General features: G+C 36.9%; 1 protein-coding gene and 1 long non-coding RNA gene across 2 annotated transcripts; one reads left to right on the forward strand and one right to left on the reverse strand.

The window, feature by feature from the left end:
• Positions 1–97: 97 nt before the first annotated feature.
• Positions 98–604, reverse strand: LOC124450560. Its single transcript, XR_006950092.1, has 3 exons — positions 509–604; positions 359–441; positions 98–254 (listed from the first exon to the last, which is right to left on the reverse strand). It is a non-coding gene; the product is annotated as an uncharacterized LOC124450560 (long non-coding RNA).
• A 244-nt stretch (positions 605–848) lies between these two features.
• On the forward strand, positions 849–15,016 carry LOC124452364 (ubiquitin carboxyl-terminal hydrolase 3-like). Its single transcript, XM_047002903.1, has 16 exons — positions 849–1,058; positions 1,171–1,231; positions 1,864–1,947; positions 2,797–2,886; positions 2,958–3,027; positions 3,111–3,208; positions 4,421–4,543; positions 5,392–5,505; positions 6,316–6,457; positions 6,830–6,881; positions 7,824–7,901; positions 8,691–8,809; positions 9,392–9,511; positions 12,074–12,132; positions 12,445–12,485; positions 13,601–15,016. Exons 1-16 carry the CDS (start codon positions 968–970, stop codon positions 13,735–13,737), a joined length of 1,479 nt encoding a protein of 492 aa, XP_046858859.1. The 5' UTR covers positions 849–967; the 3' UTR covers positions 13,738–15,016.
• Positions 15,017–15,188: the final 172 nt, after the last annotated feature.

Below are 15,188 nucleotides of genomic sequence, written 5' to 3' on the forward strand. Positions count from 1 at the left end.
TTAAGTAATTCTGCCGCAGGTAGCTTGAATTTGTTGATAAATACTTTGAATATTTAAGCATATATTATTATCATTGAATTCAACTACGCTTTCAAGGTTTGGTTGCATATTAAGTGTTATTAATTAATCTTACATCAAGTAGACATGGTTGACATGAATTTTGTCTACCAATATACATTCGAATGTTCAATGAAGTTTGGAGAACTTCTCTTGTCGCCTTTCCTCCCTCTGAAAAGACAAAAAAGCCAGTATACCTAGAATATAAGTTAAGGAATGATTGTTGTCACATCCTATAATGGTATTAGCCTTTGCTTTTAAATGTAAAAATCTCTGTTGTCAACCATGGTATTAAGGATACTAGTGCAGCTACATGTAATATAGCTAACACAAAAACACCTTTGTAAGTAAGTTCAAGGAGGTATTCTTGCTCCATCTGAATATCTTTTGAAAAAAACAAAAATAGCCAACACTACATTGTCTTTATGTGAACAAAACGCATTGAACTTACCGAATTTTATTTCGTGATAAAGTCTTTCATCTCAATTGATTGTACTCCCCCCCCACCCCCCCGTTCCAAATTGTAACTGACAAAAATGTACGTTTATTTCGGATGAAACAGAATAACTATGTAAATACGCGGTGACTTTTCTAAAAACAAAACAAGGGTTTTGCCCTTCGAAAATAAATGAATCTATTAAGTCAAATCAAATATGTTATGATAAGTTGTGGGATTTTTTGATAAATTTAACGAACTTTTATCGGGTTTGTATTGTCTTCGTAAGCGGGAAACCGGAAAATTTATAATTTCCACAATCTGATTGGTTGATAGAGCTGGCTTGAATGGCTGATGTCCTGTCGATACATATTTTCTGGGCTGCCCAAGAAAGTTTGTGTATACACTAAAATTCTAACGAAACAAGTCGATATATCGTCGTATTTTTGTGCTATTCGACGAGCTTTTGTAGAAATGGAGTGTCCTCATTTGGAGAAAGCGGTGAAAATTGATGTGGCCATTATGGAAAACCTGCAACGCAATTTACAGTCATGGTGTTGTTCGGGTATTTTTGTTTTGACACAATGCGCTCGATTAAATAGCGTGTTTTCCACAACTCTAATGTGACAGTCACAGAGCACAGTGTTCATTCTGTGTCTTGTATTCTTTTGTTGTAGTGTGCAAGACAGTCAATAGTCCTTGGGTTTGTTTGAAGTGTGGCGTCATTAATTGCGGAAGGTAGTCTGACGAAACATTAGGATTATTTTAGTTGATATTTCTTTGACATACACGTACTTGTGAGCGGCTTTAAGTTTGAGGTGATATATTTTCAAATGTTATAAAATTTGAATTGAAATTTCATTATTCAAAGCTGTAGAAAAACACAAAATTTTTAAATGTATCGCCTCAAATATACGTTTTTTCACGGGGGAGTACTTCTGAGGGTATGTTGCTGTTTTTCGAACTCGCATGAAGCACCCCCCTGACTTGAAAATTAAGTTAGTGATTTTTTTGGTAGCGTGACATTATAGCCAGGAATAAGTCATTGGAGAAATCTCTGCCTGGTTTGGCCTGCCTAAACAATGCTGTTTAAATAATCTGGTTTACTCAACCAAGGGTAAACTGGTTACTCAACTAAGGGTAAACTGGTTTTCAACCAAGGGTAAACTGGTTACTCAACCAAGGGTAAACTGGTTACTCAACAAGGGTAAACTGGTTACTCAACCAAGGGTAAACTGGTTACTCAACCAAGGGTAAACTGGTTACTGAACCATGGGTAAACTGGTTACTCAACCATGCAGCCTACTGGCAGGAAGATCAGCTATTCCATGTAATTCACTCTTAATACAAATTCTTGTTGACAATTTTAGATACGTTAAAGCTCATGCAAAAGCACATTATGAATGTAATCCAAGTCATTGTGTTTGTATGGATAAGAACTTTGCTGTTTTTTGGTAAGCTGAAGTCTTTTAACCACAGACATTTTTTATAAAACAGAGAATGAGTTCACCGAGAAAAACTTGTTTAGTAAAGCAAGATACCATTATTTGTTTCATGTTATTACAGTATAGTGAACAAACAGTAGTCCTACACTCAATGGAATTTTCTTATTTGGTGCATTTCTTAATATGCATGCAATTGGTATAATTACAGCAAGCCAATTTTTTGACCAATAGGAACAGTGAGATGGCTAACCATAAGCCATTTTCGACCAATAGGAACACGAAGATGGCTAACCATAAACCATTTTTACCAATAGGAACACTAAGATGGCCAACCATAACCATTTTTGACCAATAGAAACACTAAGATGGCTAACCATTACCATTTTTGACCAATAGGAACACTAAGATGGCTAATCATTAACCATTAACTTGCTTATAGATGTAGATCATGCGGAGGCTAGTTGAGTCCTGAGAAGGACTGTTGATGTTGACTAACATTTTGACAACCTTAGTGGTAGTCATCTTCAGAGTCACTTCTAAGGTTATCAAAACTTCTGTGAACATCAACACTGACAATCTTCTCAGGGGTTCTACAAACCTGGATGATCTACATCAAAAAGCTTGCAATGATATTCCTTGGTTCAATCCATTCACGTCATAAATGAGTAAGCTAGATAAAAGCACAGCATAGAGTTGCACAATAAAGTGGACCTTCTGTTTATTCTTTATACTGTGATGCAATACTAGTCAAATTCATTTCAAAATGTATGTTTCATTTTATATATTTTACAAGGGACATTTTACCTTGTCAATGAATCTGTACCAAACACTGGATTCGTAGCATAATTTCCATTTCAGCTACAAATGTGACGAGTTTGTTATCAACGACACTAAAACAGGAAAAATACAACAATTTCGTGATATATTGGGTAGGAAGTCTATAAGGAGGTATGTACTCAAATCATAATGGTGAACATTTAAATGTGTGGAAAACTTCATGTAATTTTTTTTTCCTACAGTCCTGGCAAGAAAAGAGGTTTAGGTGACGATGTCAGCCATACTGCTAGCAAACTGTCAAAATTCGATGACGTAAGTAAATGAACTTTTCTAATTCATCTCTTAGTTATTTTATGATGTGCTGTCCTTACGTATGTTTTCCATGTTGCATTTAGCAAGAAAACCTAAAACGTGGTGAAAAGCAACATTATTTAGCTGGGTTAAGGAATTTGGGTAACACTTGCTTTATGAATGCTGTTCTTCAGTCACTAAGGTGAGTTGGAATATTTTGCTGTGGTTAAAGAAATGTAAAAATGTAGCGTTGATGGTGCCATAGTCTAGCAGTGGTGATGTCACACTGTAGCAGTGGTGGTGCCATACTGTAGCTGTGGTGGTGCCATACTGTAGCTGTGGTGGTGCCATACTGTAGCTGTGGTGATGTCACACTGTAGCAGTGGTGGTGCCACACTGTAGCTGTGGTGGTGCCATACTGTAGCTGTGGTGATGCCACACTGTAGCTGTGATGGTGCCATACTGTAGCAGTGATGGTGCCATACTGTAGCAGTAGTGGTGCCATACTGTAGCAGTAGTGGTGCCATACTGTAGCAGTAGTGGTGCCATACTGTAGCAGTGGTGATGCCATACTGTAGCAGTAGTGGTGCCATACTGTAGCAGTGGTGGTGCCATACTGTAGCAGTAGTGGTGCCATACTGTAGCAGTAGTGATGCCACACTGTAGCAGTAGTGGTGCCATACTGTAGCAGTGGTGGTGCCATACTGTAGCTGTGGTGATGCCACACTGTAGCAGTGGTGGTGCCATACTGTAGCTATGGTGATGCCACACTGTAGCAGTGGTGGTGCCACACTGTAGCTGTGGTGATGCCACACAGCAGTGGTGGTGCCATACTGTAGCTGTGGTGATGCCACACTGTAGCAGTGGTGGTGCCATACTGTAGCTATGGTGATGCCACACTGTAGCAGTGGTGGTGCCACACTGTAGCTATGGTGATGCCACACTGTAGCAGTGGTGGTGCCATACTGTAGCTATGGTGATGCCACACTGTAGCAGTGGTGGTGCCATACTGTAGCTGTGGTGATGCCACACTGTAGCAGTGGTAGTGCCAAACTGTAGCAGTGGTGGTGCCATACTGTAGCAGTGATGGTGCCATACTGTAGCAGTGATGGTGCCATACTGTAGCAGTGGTGATGCCATACTGTAGAAGTGATGATGCCATACAGTAGCAGTGGTGGTGCTATACTGTAGCAGTGGTGGTGCCATACTGTAGCAGTGGTGGTGCCATACTGTAGCAGTGATGGTGCCATACTGTAGCAGTGATGGTGCCATACTGTAGCAGTGGTTGTGCCATACTGTAGCTATAATTGTACCACCAGTAATACTATAGCAATATTATCTCATATTGATCCCAATATTCAAAACCAACTCTTCGTTTTATGCACTCTTCATTACATAAACATCAATTTTTTAGCAACATTCAGCCGTTCACGTGCTATTTCAAAGAACTTCCTGCGATTGACCTGCGCAGTGAAGACGCATGCGCCAAGCAGCGATATTACACGCGAAGTTTTAGGATGAAAAGTGTAGATGACGTGTAAGTGGATTTCATTATTGTGATTATAATGGTTTGACTGTTGTTTTGCCTTTAGATGATTTAATTCATTAGATCTAGGGTCTTGAACCTTTTCACTGATACAAACACGAGTTGACCATTGTTTACTGTGTTTGCTCAGGCTTATGCTAATCGAGGAGATCTTTCGGAGGGCTCTCTCGAGCATATCACTGCTCGAGAATTCTTACGAACATTTCAAAGGTTTTTGTAAGTCAGTGCAAGCACCAAAAACATCTTTCATTTCTTTCTTTTAGTAAATAATAATAATGTGAAACTGATAAAATTATTACTAGTGCTTTAATTTTCTCTCTAACATATCATTTTGATCGATTTAGTTGATTTAGCTCAGATTGGTTTGCGCAGGCTAAATGCAAACTCATGTAGAGACCGATCAGCGCATGCGTTTTTATTGTTTTTATTCAACGTAAAATTTCAATAACTGTCGTTTATGCGACTCTACTTCATAAGAGATATGTCATTAAGTTCCCAGCCGAATATGAAAAGGTTTCCCGATGCCTCAATCAGACAAGAGCAACGAAGCCAAATTATTCGCTCTTCAAACTTATAATTTCTATAGTATTGTAGCTCGTTATATTTCAAAGCAATCATAAACCAGGATAGACACCAATACATTACGTAACGACCAATCATAAACCAGGATAGACACCAATACATTACGTAACGACCAATCATAAACCAGAATAGACAGCAATACATTACGTAATGACCAATAATAAACCAGGTTAGACACCAATACATTACGTAACGACCAATCATAAACCAGGATAGACACCAATACATTACGTAACGGCTAAAATTATTTTTTATAGATCGCTAGTGGAGGAACTTCGAAAAATTTTATGTGCCTTATGGCAAGGTCAAAGTGGCCCGATATCGCCAGAAACCTTATTCTCCGTTGTCTGGAGAGTTGTTCCAAGATTTAGGTACGTCATCAAAGTCAATGAGATGTTCATATAAGGAGGGGATGCGGTGGGATCAACTTGGATTGCGTGGATTAATTTGGGTTGTGTGGATAATTTGTTGAACGATGTTGTTTTCATCTTTTGATGGATGTCTTTTTACGCGTTAAAAATAGAAAACTAAATTTTGCTGTCCACTGCCACCCCCCGGTCCCTCAGTTGTATTATTGCCCGGGTGTAAAGAGCGACTTCTAGATGCTTATAGAAGACATGGCAAAATTTTGTTGAAAAAGTTGTTTTGAAAGATCTTTATTTAGTGTTGCGTGCTTCAATAGATCTGGAATGATTTTAAATCATTCATCTTAAAAACGTCTTCTTTGCAGTTCAATTAATCACGATTATGATATGCTGCAATCATATACCTCAGCCCAGTCATCTTCCGCGACTCGCTTATTCATCTACGTCATTGTTCATCAATTATAATTCGCCATTGATTTTCTGGAGGGGATGCAGGGTGGTTTCACCCCCCCCCAAACATAAGATTTCACCCCCCTAAACGAATGGTTCACACTTCTAAGAAACATTTTAACTCCCAGTAATTTTCAGCAAAACAAATCACTCGTACAGTTGAACTGAGTTTTCTGGGCATTGTTTCAACTGTTTGATCCTACCTTCGGTGGCTGTACTGCTTGACCCCAACCCCCATAAAACTAACTAGGCACTTACTTTTTCTGACACGTCACTTCCTTACCAGCTCACTCCCCTCAAATTTACTACCATCCCTGGAAATTATATGAAAATCCATCCATGTAATACGCATCTTCTATTCCGCAGAGGTTACCAACAGCAAGACGCCCACGAATTTATGCATTATCTTCTGGACAGGGTTCACAACGAGCTGTTGCTCACCAAGATGGCGTGTAATGGCAAAAACACCATAGTTACTGGAATATTTGGAGGATTGTTAGAGAGTCAGGTGAGTTTAGGCAAAAACACCATAGTTACTGGGATATTTGGAAGATTTTTAGAAAGTCAGGTGAGTTTAGGCAAAAACACCTTATTTACTGTGATATTTGGAGGATTTTTAGAAAGTCAGGTGAGTTTAGGCAAAAACACCATAGTTACTGTGATATTTGGAGGATTGTTAGAGAGTCAGGTGAGTTTAGGCAAAAACACCATAGTTAATGGACAATCTAGGGGATTGTTAGAAAATCTGCCCGAAAAATAAAAAATTTTTCGAACTAGTTTTTCAATCATCTGGGGCCTCTTACTATTAAAAGACCACGCCAATCTTTTTCTCGTTAAATTTGATTTTCACGAGCTTTTGCATTCATCGTGTTTGTCTTAGGTCATTTGTTCAAGATGTGGAAACGAATCTAGAAAACACGACCCCTTTTTAGGTACGTCAATTTTCCTCTCATGTTGATGACTGATATATTTATATATAAGTACCTGGATGTATATTACGCAAGAAGCCAGAAAACGTCGCACAAAGCATGGGAGGTGTTTGCTTCAGAGATTTACTTTCAAAATTACTTGGAGTTCTATTTATTAAATAGTTTGGGAAAGTTACAAAGTTTATAGAAGGATCTATATGGGGTGGTGAAAAAATGTGATTGCACGTTTTTTGTAGTAGTAGTTTCCAAATTTACCTCTTAGTTGTATGCGTTCCATGTACCGACACTAGGATCTTGTAGTAAATATGTATATTGCCAACATTTATACAGCATTTTTCTTCAGTACAGAAGACTGTTGTCAACTAATAGGTCAAATAGATGTTCAATGATATTGATGTCGATAACAAAGTACATTCAATGATATTGATGTCTATAACAAAGTACATTCAATGATATTGATGTCTATAACAAAGTACATTCAGTGATATTGATGTCTATAACAAAGTACATTACATGTTTGTAGATGTAGATCGTCCAGGTTGGTATAGTCCTGAGAAGGACTGTTTTTGTTGTTGTTGACTGACGATTCGACAACCTTAGTGGTAGTCATCTTCATTGTATTGTGTGTACAGGAAATGTGCGGGTGTCAATTGTGTATTGTCATTGTGGATTAGTGTGAAGTGTAATGTTTTTAGTTGATCGTTTGTTTGTGTTGTGAATAGGTCGTTTGTAAGGTGCGGTATTGCTGTGATCTGTTCAGGGGGGTTTGTTCCAAGTTGGTATACCAACTTTCGAAACGTCAGTCAACAACAACAAAAACAGTCCTTCTCAGGACTATACCAACCTGGACGATCCACATCCACAAACATGTAACGATACTCCCGTGTTCAAACCATTTACTTAAGTAAAGTACATTCTTAGTAAAAATTCCTTTCAACTTTACAGACCTTTCACTCGACATTCCCGAGGAATATCAATCACGAAGGACGAGAGTTTTTGACGGACCTGTTTGTCATCTTAAAGGTGAGCACATTTATTTTATTTGAAAAGATGATACGAGGGAAATACCGTCAAGGTGAAGATGTATTTTAAACAAATTATCAAATCTTTACAGCGTAACCCGTTTCCTACCGCCAAGCAACTTTACACTAGATTGAATTACAGTCCAAGTGTGAAGTTTATATGGCAATAGTTTGATAAATTTATTTAAGTCAGTTTTCTATTCAAAATGATAAAATAGAGACTTTGTCGTGGTGACAAATCTGAAAATAGTTCTAAAGATAGCAAATACCATAGTGAATGGTAAAAGTAATATAATAAGTTGATAGTTCTTAAAAGAACTGTTTTAAGTAAAAAGCACTAACCCAATAGTTCTAAATTAAATGACACGATGCATTTCGGCAGACTAATCCTCAGGTGTCAACGTCTGCTAAATGAAAATTTACAATCTACCGATATTTATAATGCCAAGAAACAGTGTACGTCATCTCCAAAAGGGGAGATGACGCTCAAAACAGGGATAAATTAAAAACATAATCCTTTTGTCGGCCGAGGACGGGATAGATTCTTTAGAACTATTCAAAATGAGTTGTACTATCCTTGAATCCCTGTTGTCGTACATCCGTGTGATCTGGTACATTGAAAGGGTACATCCGTGTGATCTGGTACATTGAAAGTAGAAAAAACTTGTTTCATTTTTCGTGGGAGGTTTCCATAGATCTGTGGTAGTCAACTTAAGCCATACGATAAACCAAATTTTCCACTTTGATTTCCTCTTTGTACTTTAATAATTTTGTATTTTGGTGTTGTTAGATTGTCTTGATAGTTTCACTAAAGTAGAAGAGCTACAAGATAGCGAGCAATATTACTGTCCACGTTGTAAAAAGAGACAGTCGTCGTCCAAGAAGTTGACGATACTAAGATTACCAAATGTTTGTATTGTGTTTCTTGTTTATAAAGTTTGACTTGAAAGTTTTATCAGTTAAGAAATAAAACATGTTTACAGTGTTTGCGCGAGCTTATGCAAACCGAGGAGACCTTTAGGAGAACTCGAGAGCAGATCAGTGCAAGCCCAAGACCGAAGGTCGAGGGTTGCACATGCTCGAGAGGGTTCACAGGCGTCTCCGAGGTTTGCATAAGCCAATGCAAATACGAAAAACATCTTTTATTTCTTTTATAAAATAACAATAATGCGAAAAAGACAAACATTTTAATTTTTCCTCTAAAATGTAATCATGATCGATTTGCAAATTTTCTTTGAATGATTGATTGTTTAGATTGATTTGATTGGTTAAGCTCACATGTATTTTGCACAGGCTGATGCAAAAACGGCTCTAGACCAATCACCGCACGCGTTTCATTATGTTTATTTTGTAATTTGATTTAATATCATTTTATCACGAATCCGTTTCTCGCATGGCAAGTTTCGGGCCACTTTAAACATTCAACGCTTTTCTACTTATATTTCCATTAACTTTTCCACAAATTTTGATATCGTGTTTTACATTGTGTAGGTTCTATGCCTTCATCTTAAACGATTTAAATTCGTTTCATTTCATCGAAGTAAAATCGACACGACTGTGGAATTTCCTTTGCAAGACCTTGATATGAATGATTACGTCATACCCAGTGTTGTAAGTAAACCAACACCTCTGTATGATTGATTACGTCATGCCTTGTAAATCAAGACCTCTGTATGACTGATTATGTCAGATGCACTGTTTTAAGTAAACCAAGACCTCTGTATGACTAATTACGTCAGATACATGATTTTAGTAAACTAAGACCTCTGTATGACTAATTACGTCAGATACATGAGTTTTAGTAAACTAAGACCTCTGTATGACTAATTACGTCAGATACATGAGTTTTAGTAAACTAAGACCTCTGTATGACTAATTACGTCAGATACATGAGTTTTAGTAAACTAAGACCTCTGTAGACTAATTACGTCAGATACATGAGTTTTAGTAAACTAAGACCTCTGTATGACTAATTACGTCAGATACATGAGTTTTAGTAAACTAAGACCTCTGTATGACTAATTACGTCAGATACATGATTTTAGTAAACTATGACCTCTGTATGACTAATTACGTCAGATACATGATTTTAGTAAACTATGACCTCTGTATGACTAATTACGTCAGATACATGATTTTAGTAAACTATGACCTCTGTATGACTGATTACGTCAGATACATGATTTTAGTAAACTAAGACCTCTGTATGACTAATTACGTCAGATACATGATTTTAGTAAACTATGACCTCTGTATGACTAATTACGTCAGATACATGATTTTTAGTAAACTATGACCTCTGTATGACTAATTACGTCAGATACATGATTTTTAGTAAACTATGACCTCTGTATGACTGATTACGTCAGATACATGATTTTAGTAAACTAAGACCTCTGTATGACTAATTACGTCAGATACATGATTTTTAGTAAACTAAGACCTCTGTATGACTAATTACGTCAGATACATGAGTTTTAGTAAACTATGACCTCTTTATGACTAATTACGTCAGATACATGATTTTTAGTAAACTATGACCTCTGTATGACTAATTGCGTCAGATACATGAGTTTTAGTAAACTAAGACCTCTGTATGAATAATTACGTCAGATACATGAGTTTTAGTAAACTATGACCTCTGTATGACTAATTACGTCAGATACATGAGTTTTAGTAAACTAAGACCTCTGTATGAATAATTACGTCAGATACATGATTTTTAGTAAACTATGACCTCTGTATGACTAATTACGTCAGATACATGATTTTTAGTAAACTATGACCTCTGTATGACTAATTACGTCAGATATATGATTTTTAGTAAACTATGACCTCTGTATGACTAATTACGTCAGATACATGATTTTTAGTAAACTATGACCTCTGTATGACTGATTACGTCAGATACATGATTTTTAGTAAACTAAGACCTCTGTATGACTAATTACGTCAGATACATGATTTTTAGTAAACTATGACCTCTGTATGACTAATTACGTCAGATACATGATTTTTAGTAAACTAAGACCTCTGTATGACTAATTACGTCAGATACATGAGTTTTAGTAAACTATGACCTCTTTATGACTAATTACGTCAGATACATGATTTTTAGTAAACTATGACCTCTGTATGACTAATTGCGTCAGATACATGAGTTTTAGTAAACTAAGACCTCTGTATGAATAATTACGTCAGATACATGAGTTTTAGTAAACTATGACCTCTGTATGACTAATTACGTCAGATACATGAGTTTTAGTAAACTAAGACCTCTGTATGAATAATTACGTCAGATACATGATTTTTAGTAAACTATGACCTCTGTATGACTAATTACGTCAGATACATGATTTTTAGTAAACTATGACCTCTGTATGACTAATTACGTCAGATACATGAGTTTTAGTAAACTATGACCTCTGTATGACTGATTACGTCAGATACATGATTTTTAGTAAACTAAGACCTCTGTATGACTAATTACGTCAGATACATGAGTTTTAGTAAACTATGACCTCTGTATGACTGATTACGTCAGATACATGATTTTTAGTAAACTATGACCTCTGTATGACTAATTACGTCAGATACATGATTTTAGTAAACTATGACCTCTGTATGACTGATTACGTCAGATACATGATTTTAGTAAACTAAGACCTCTGTATGACTAATTACGTCAGATACATGATTTTTAGTAAACTATGACCTCTGTATGACTAATTACGTCTGATACATGATTTTTAGTAAACTAAGACCTCTGTATGACTAATTACGTCAGATACATGAGTTTTAGTAAACTAAGACCTCTGTATGACTAATTACGTCAGATACATGAGTTTTAGTAAACTATGACCTCTGTATGACTAATTACGTCAGATACATGATTTTTAGTAAACTATGACCTCTGTATGACTGATTACGTCAGATACATGATTTTTAGTAAACTATGACCTCTGTATGACTGATTACGTCAGATACATGATTTTTAGTAAACTAAGACCTCTGTATGACTGATTACGTCAGATACAGTGTTTTAAGCATTGATTTTAAGTAAATCAAGCTTCTTTATGACAAATTATCTCTATTTATTGAATAACAGACATGTTTGAAAGCTTGAATGTTTTGATCTTCAGTGATTTTTTTCTCCTTGTTTTATGAATGTAGAAAGGACACGGTTCGTGTACATACAATCTTGCCGCTGTTATAGTTCATCACGGCAGCGGGTAGGTGAAAATTGTTCGGCCGGAAGTGAAGGCATAGCTAGAATGCAGTTTAGCGGAAACCGGTAGCCATATTTCGGTGACCATGAAGACCGCGGGCACATATAGCAGTAAGTAGCGGGAAAATGCCAATCAACAAAACAAAAGCAATGTTATAGAAGTAGGTATTTTAACGTTAAACTCACAAACATTATTTTTGTGCCTTGGGCATGTTTTTGCTGGTCAGTGACTTAAGGTGTCCGCTAAACTGCGTTCAGTTTAGACAACTAACCATTCACATAACTGTTTTTTTCTTACTTTTTTGTTGTTGAACAGCGTGAATTCTGGTCATTATACTTCAATTGCTTGGCACGATGGTATGCTTTTGTTTTAATTTTTCTTTCTTGGGTTGTTTATTTCAATGACATAGAGCCCAGTCTACTAGATATCTCACTCTGCCAAAATTCTATAGCTAAGAGGCAAATCTTCATCTTGAAAGGGGGCGAAACTGATGTTTTTACGACTAATATCTGCTTTTTTTTGAGTTGATATACAGTTGCATAGTTCATAGTCTATGTTTGATTTAAATAATGTTTAACAAGATTGGTTTTTCAAACTTTCTTCTTGTTTACCATTTTGAGATTAGTTTTTTGCCACCTTTCAAGATGGCGTTCTACCCTCACATTGACTTGGTAATCAGACATCTAGGGGATTGGAATCCAAATGATTGGTTCATTTACCCCACAGTGTATCTGCCGACTCGTTAGTTGGTCGTGAAAGTAGTTGAAATTCTCTTTCTGTTTCACTGTCTGTTGACTGTGTTGATCTCTACTCAATAGCGTATCCGACATGAAAGTTTCGGTGGCGCTATTTGAATTTCACACCGTCAATACTCTTTTTCTTGTCATTAGAAGGGGAAATATTCAATTATTTTACATTTGTACGCATTCAACAGTGCGAGCTTACCTTCAATTTCATCAAGCAACAAGCATTTCAACGAAAGAAACATTCACATAGAAATTTTGCATGTTCATAAACAATGACTTGCACGGATAGAAATTCAAATGCTAAAATTCTACATTTGACAATGCGAATACCATTAATTAGAACAGTCATTTACGCCAATCGAGAATCATTAGATCAAAGATAACAGTCATTTCTGTATTTTTCTTCTATGTTTTCAACTACGAAGAAATATACAAATGATTGTTATATTTGACCTAATGATTCTCGATTGACGTAAATGACTGTTCCAACAGCTCAAATAAATGAATATTCACACTGTTAAATGTTATTTTTTGCATTTTAATTGTCGAGATAAACACCTCGTCTCTAAGGGCCGTTTTAAACGTCGAACTTTACATGCACCGAACGCATTAAAGACAAAAGAAAATGAGATGAACTTTCTCTTTATCTTTTTGTTTCAAATGCTTTCGGTTCGTGTAAAGTTCGACGTTTGAACCGGCCATAACTCTATCGAACATCTTTCTAGGAAAATGGTACAATTTCAACGACAGTTCCGTTCTGCCATCGGACGAAAAACACGTGGAGTCAGTTAAGGGTTACATTTTCTTTTATACGAAATCGAAGCCTGATAACTCGATCATTGAGAAACTGAAGCCATCGTGACGAAATAATCTCATTTGCAAATCGGGGCGTTTTTTTTGTAAAATGACGTCGATCTAATTCTCTGTATATAGCTGGCAATAATTGCATAGGAATTTTTATACTTGTGTGACACTTACGTAAAGGTCGGGTACCGTGGAAGCTAACGCGTTCTTTTTCTTGATGGGGCTGGACTCTCATATTAAAGCCAGTCGCGTCGCCAGAGTTCCTTCTCAGTCGCTCTATGCTGATTTTTCACTTTCCATCCACCATGAAAACAGATTTCTAAAGAAATGAACAGAGTAATGTTCGTAAATATACTACACGGGGATGGATTTAAGAGAAGAGGTTCGCATACCTCCTGTCCTGGCTGGATGAGGTTGCTGGAGGGAGGTGTGTCTTACCCAGAGTGATTTTCCGACAAAATATTAATATACCAAATAATTGAGAAAAAGCAATTGACATCAGTGTTTAATGGAGTACACCTCCAAAAATCCCAAGTCATAATATAAAAAGGAAACACAATTTAACAAAAAAGTCTGAGCTGCTACGGCACAAGCAAGTAGCCAGCGAAATCTACTCCAAACTATAGCTCACCCCTCCCCCTGCATAACCTTCTTGGATCCATCCCTGATTTTACAAATAGCATGACTAAAACCTGCGGCTGGCGCCGCTGTCCATCATGACATCTGCAATTTAATAATCGCTCGAATCAAAACTGAAAAGAGGCTTGATAATTTTGCTTGACTAAACCCTAGCAAATAGCGTATGTGAAAGTGAAGTGGTCGATGAAGTCACTGTTAAAGTCAGCTGTTTGGTCTTTTATTCAATCAAATTATCAAAGTTTAAACCTGAACTCCGGCTAAGAAAGATGGCGCCGTCAGGGAAAGCTACAACGCTAATTGTGTGTGTTTGTGGAGGGGGGGCTGTAAATATTGATACATTTAGTTTTTCTGACTGATTTGTTTTGAAGGCAATTCTAATTTTCAAAAGAAGTTATTTAGGGAGAGCTGAATGTATTCACCCCACCCCCCCCTCGCTAACTAACGTTCTAGCTTCGCTCTTGTACATCATAACTCAGACGGCGGTGGCTCAGGTTCATAGCACGAAATGAGCCCCCCCTGTCCATGCAGACCGGAATGCAGACATCCTAATTTACGGGATTTGTTTTAGAGTTGATTATTTGGATGAATGACGTTACGTGTATCGATTACGAAGTAAATTATCAAAACAAAATTAATGATAAATGATACATATAGTGTATTGTTTTGTGAAATATACTGAATGTTGACTCTCGTTCGAATTCTCCGGCGATATTCTTCGAGGAGACACAGCTCTCGATAGCTATCTTTTCTGGTGATTTTCGAAAATTGGACAGTACCTTTGTGTGAGGGAAATTCGTGAACATATCGCTCTAGGAGATAAAAGCTGTCCACACTTTTGAATTGAATTTGAAAACCGGGTCGTTTATCTTA

Source organism: Xenia sp. Carnegie-2017, unplaced genomic scaffold, assembly GCF_021976095.1.
Source record: "Xenia sp. Carnegie-2017 unplaced genomic scaffold, XeniaSp_v1 HiC_scaffold_13, whole genome shotgun sequence".
Taxonomy (NCBI): domain Eukaryota; kingdom Metazoa; phylum Cnidaria; class Anthozoa; order Malacalcyonacea; family Xeniidae; genus Xenia; species Xenia sp. Carnegie-2017.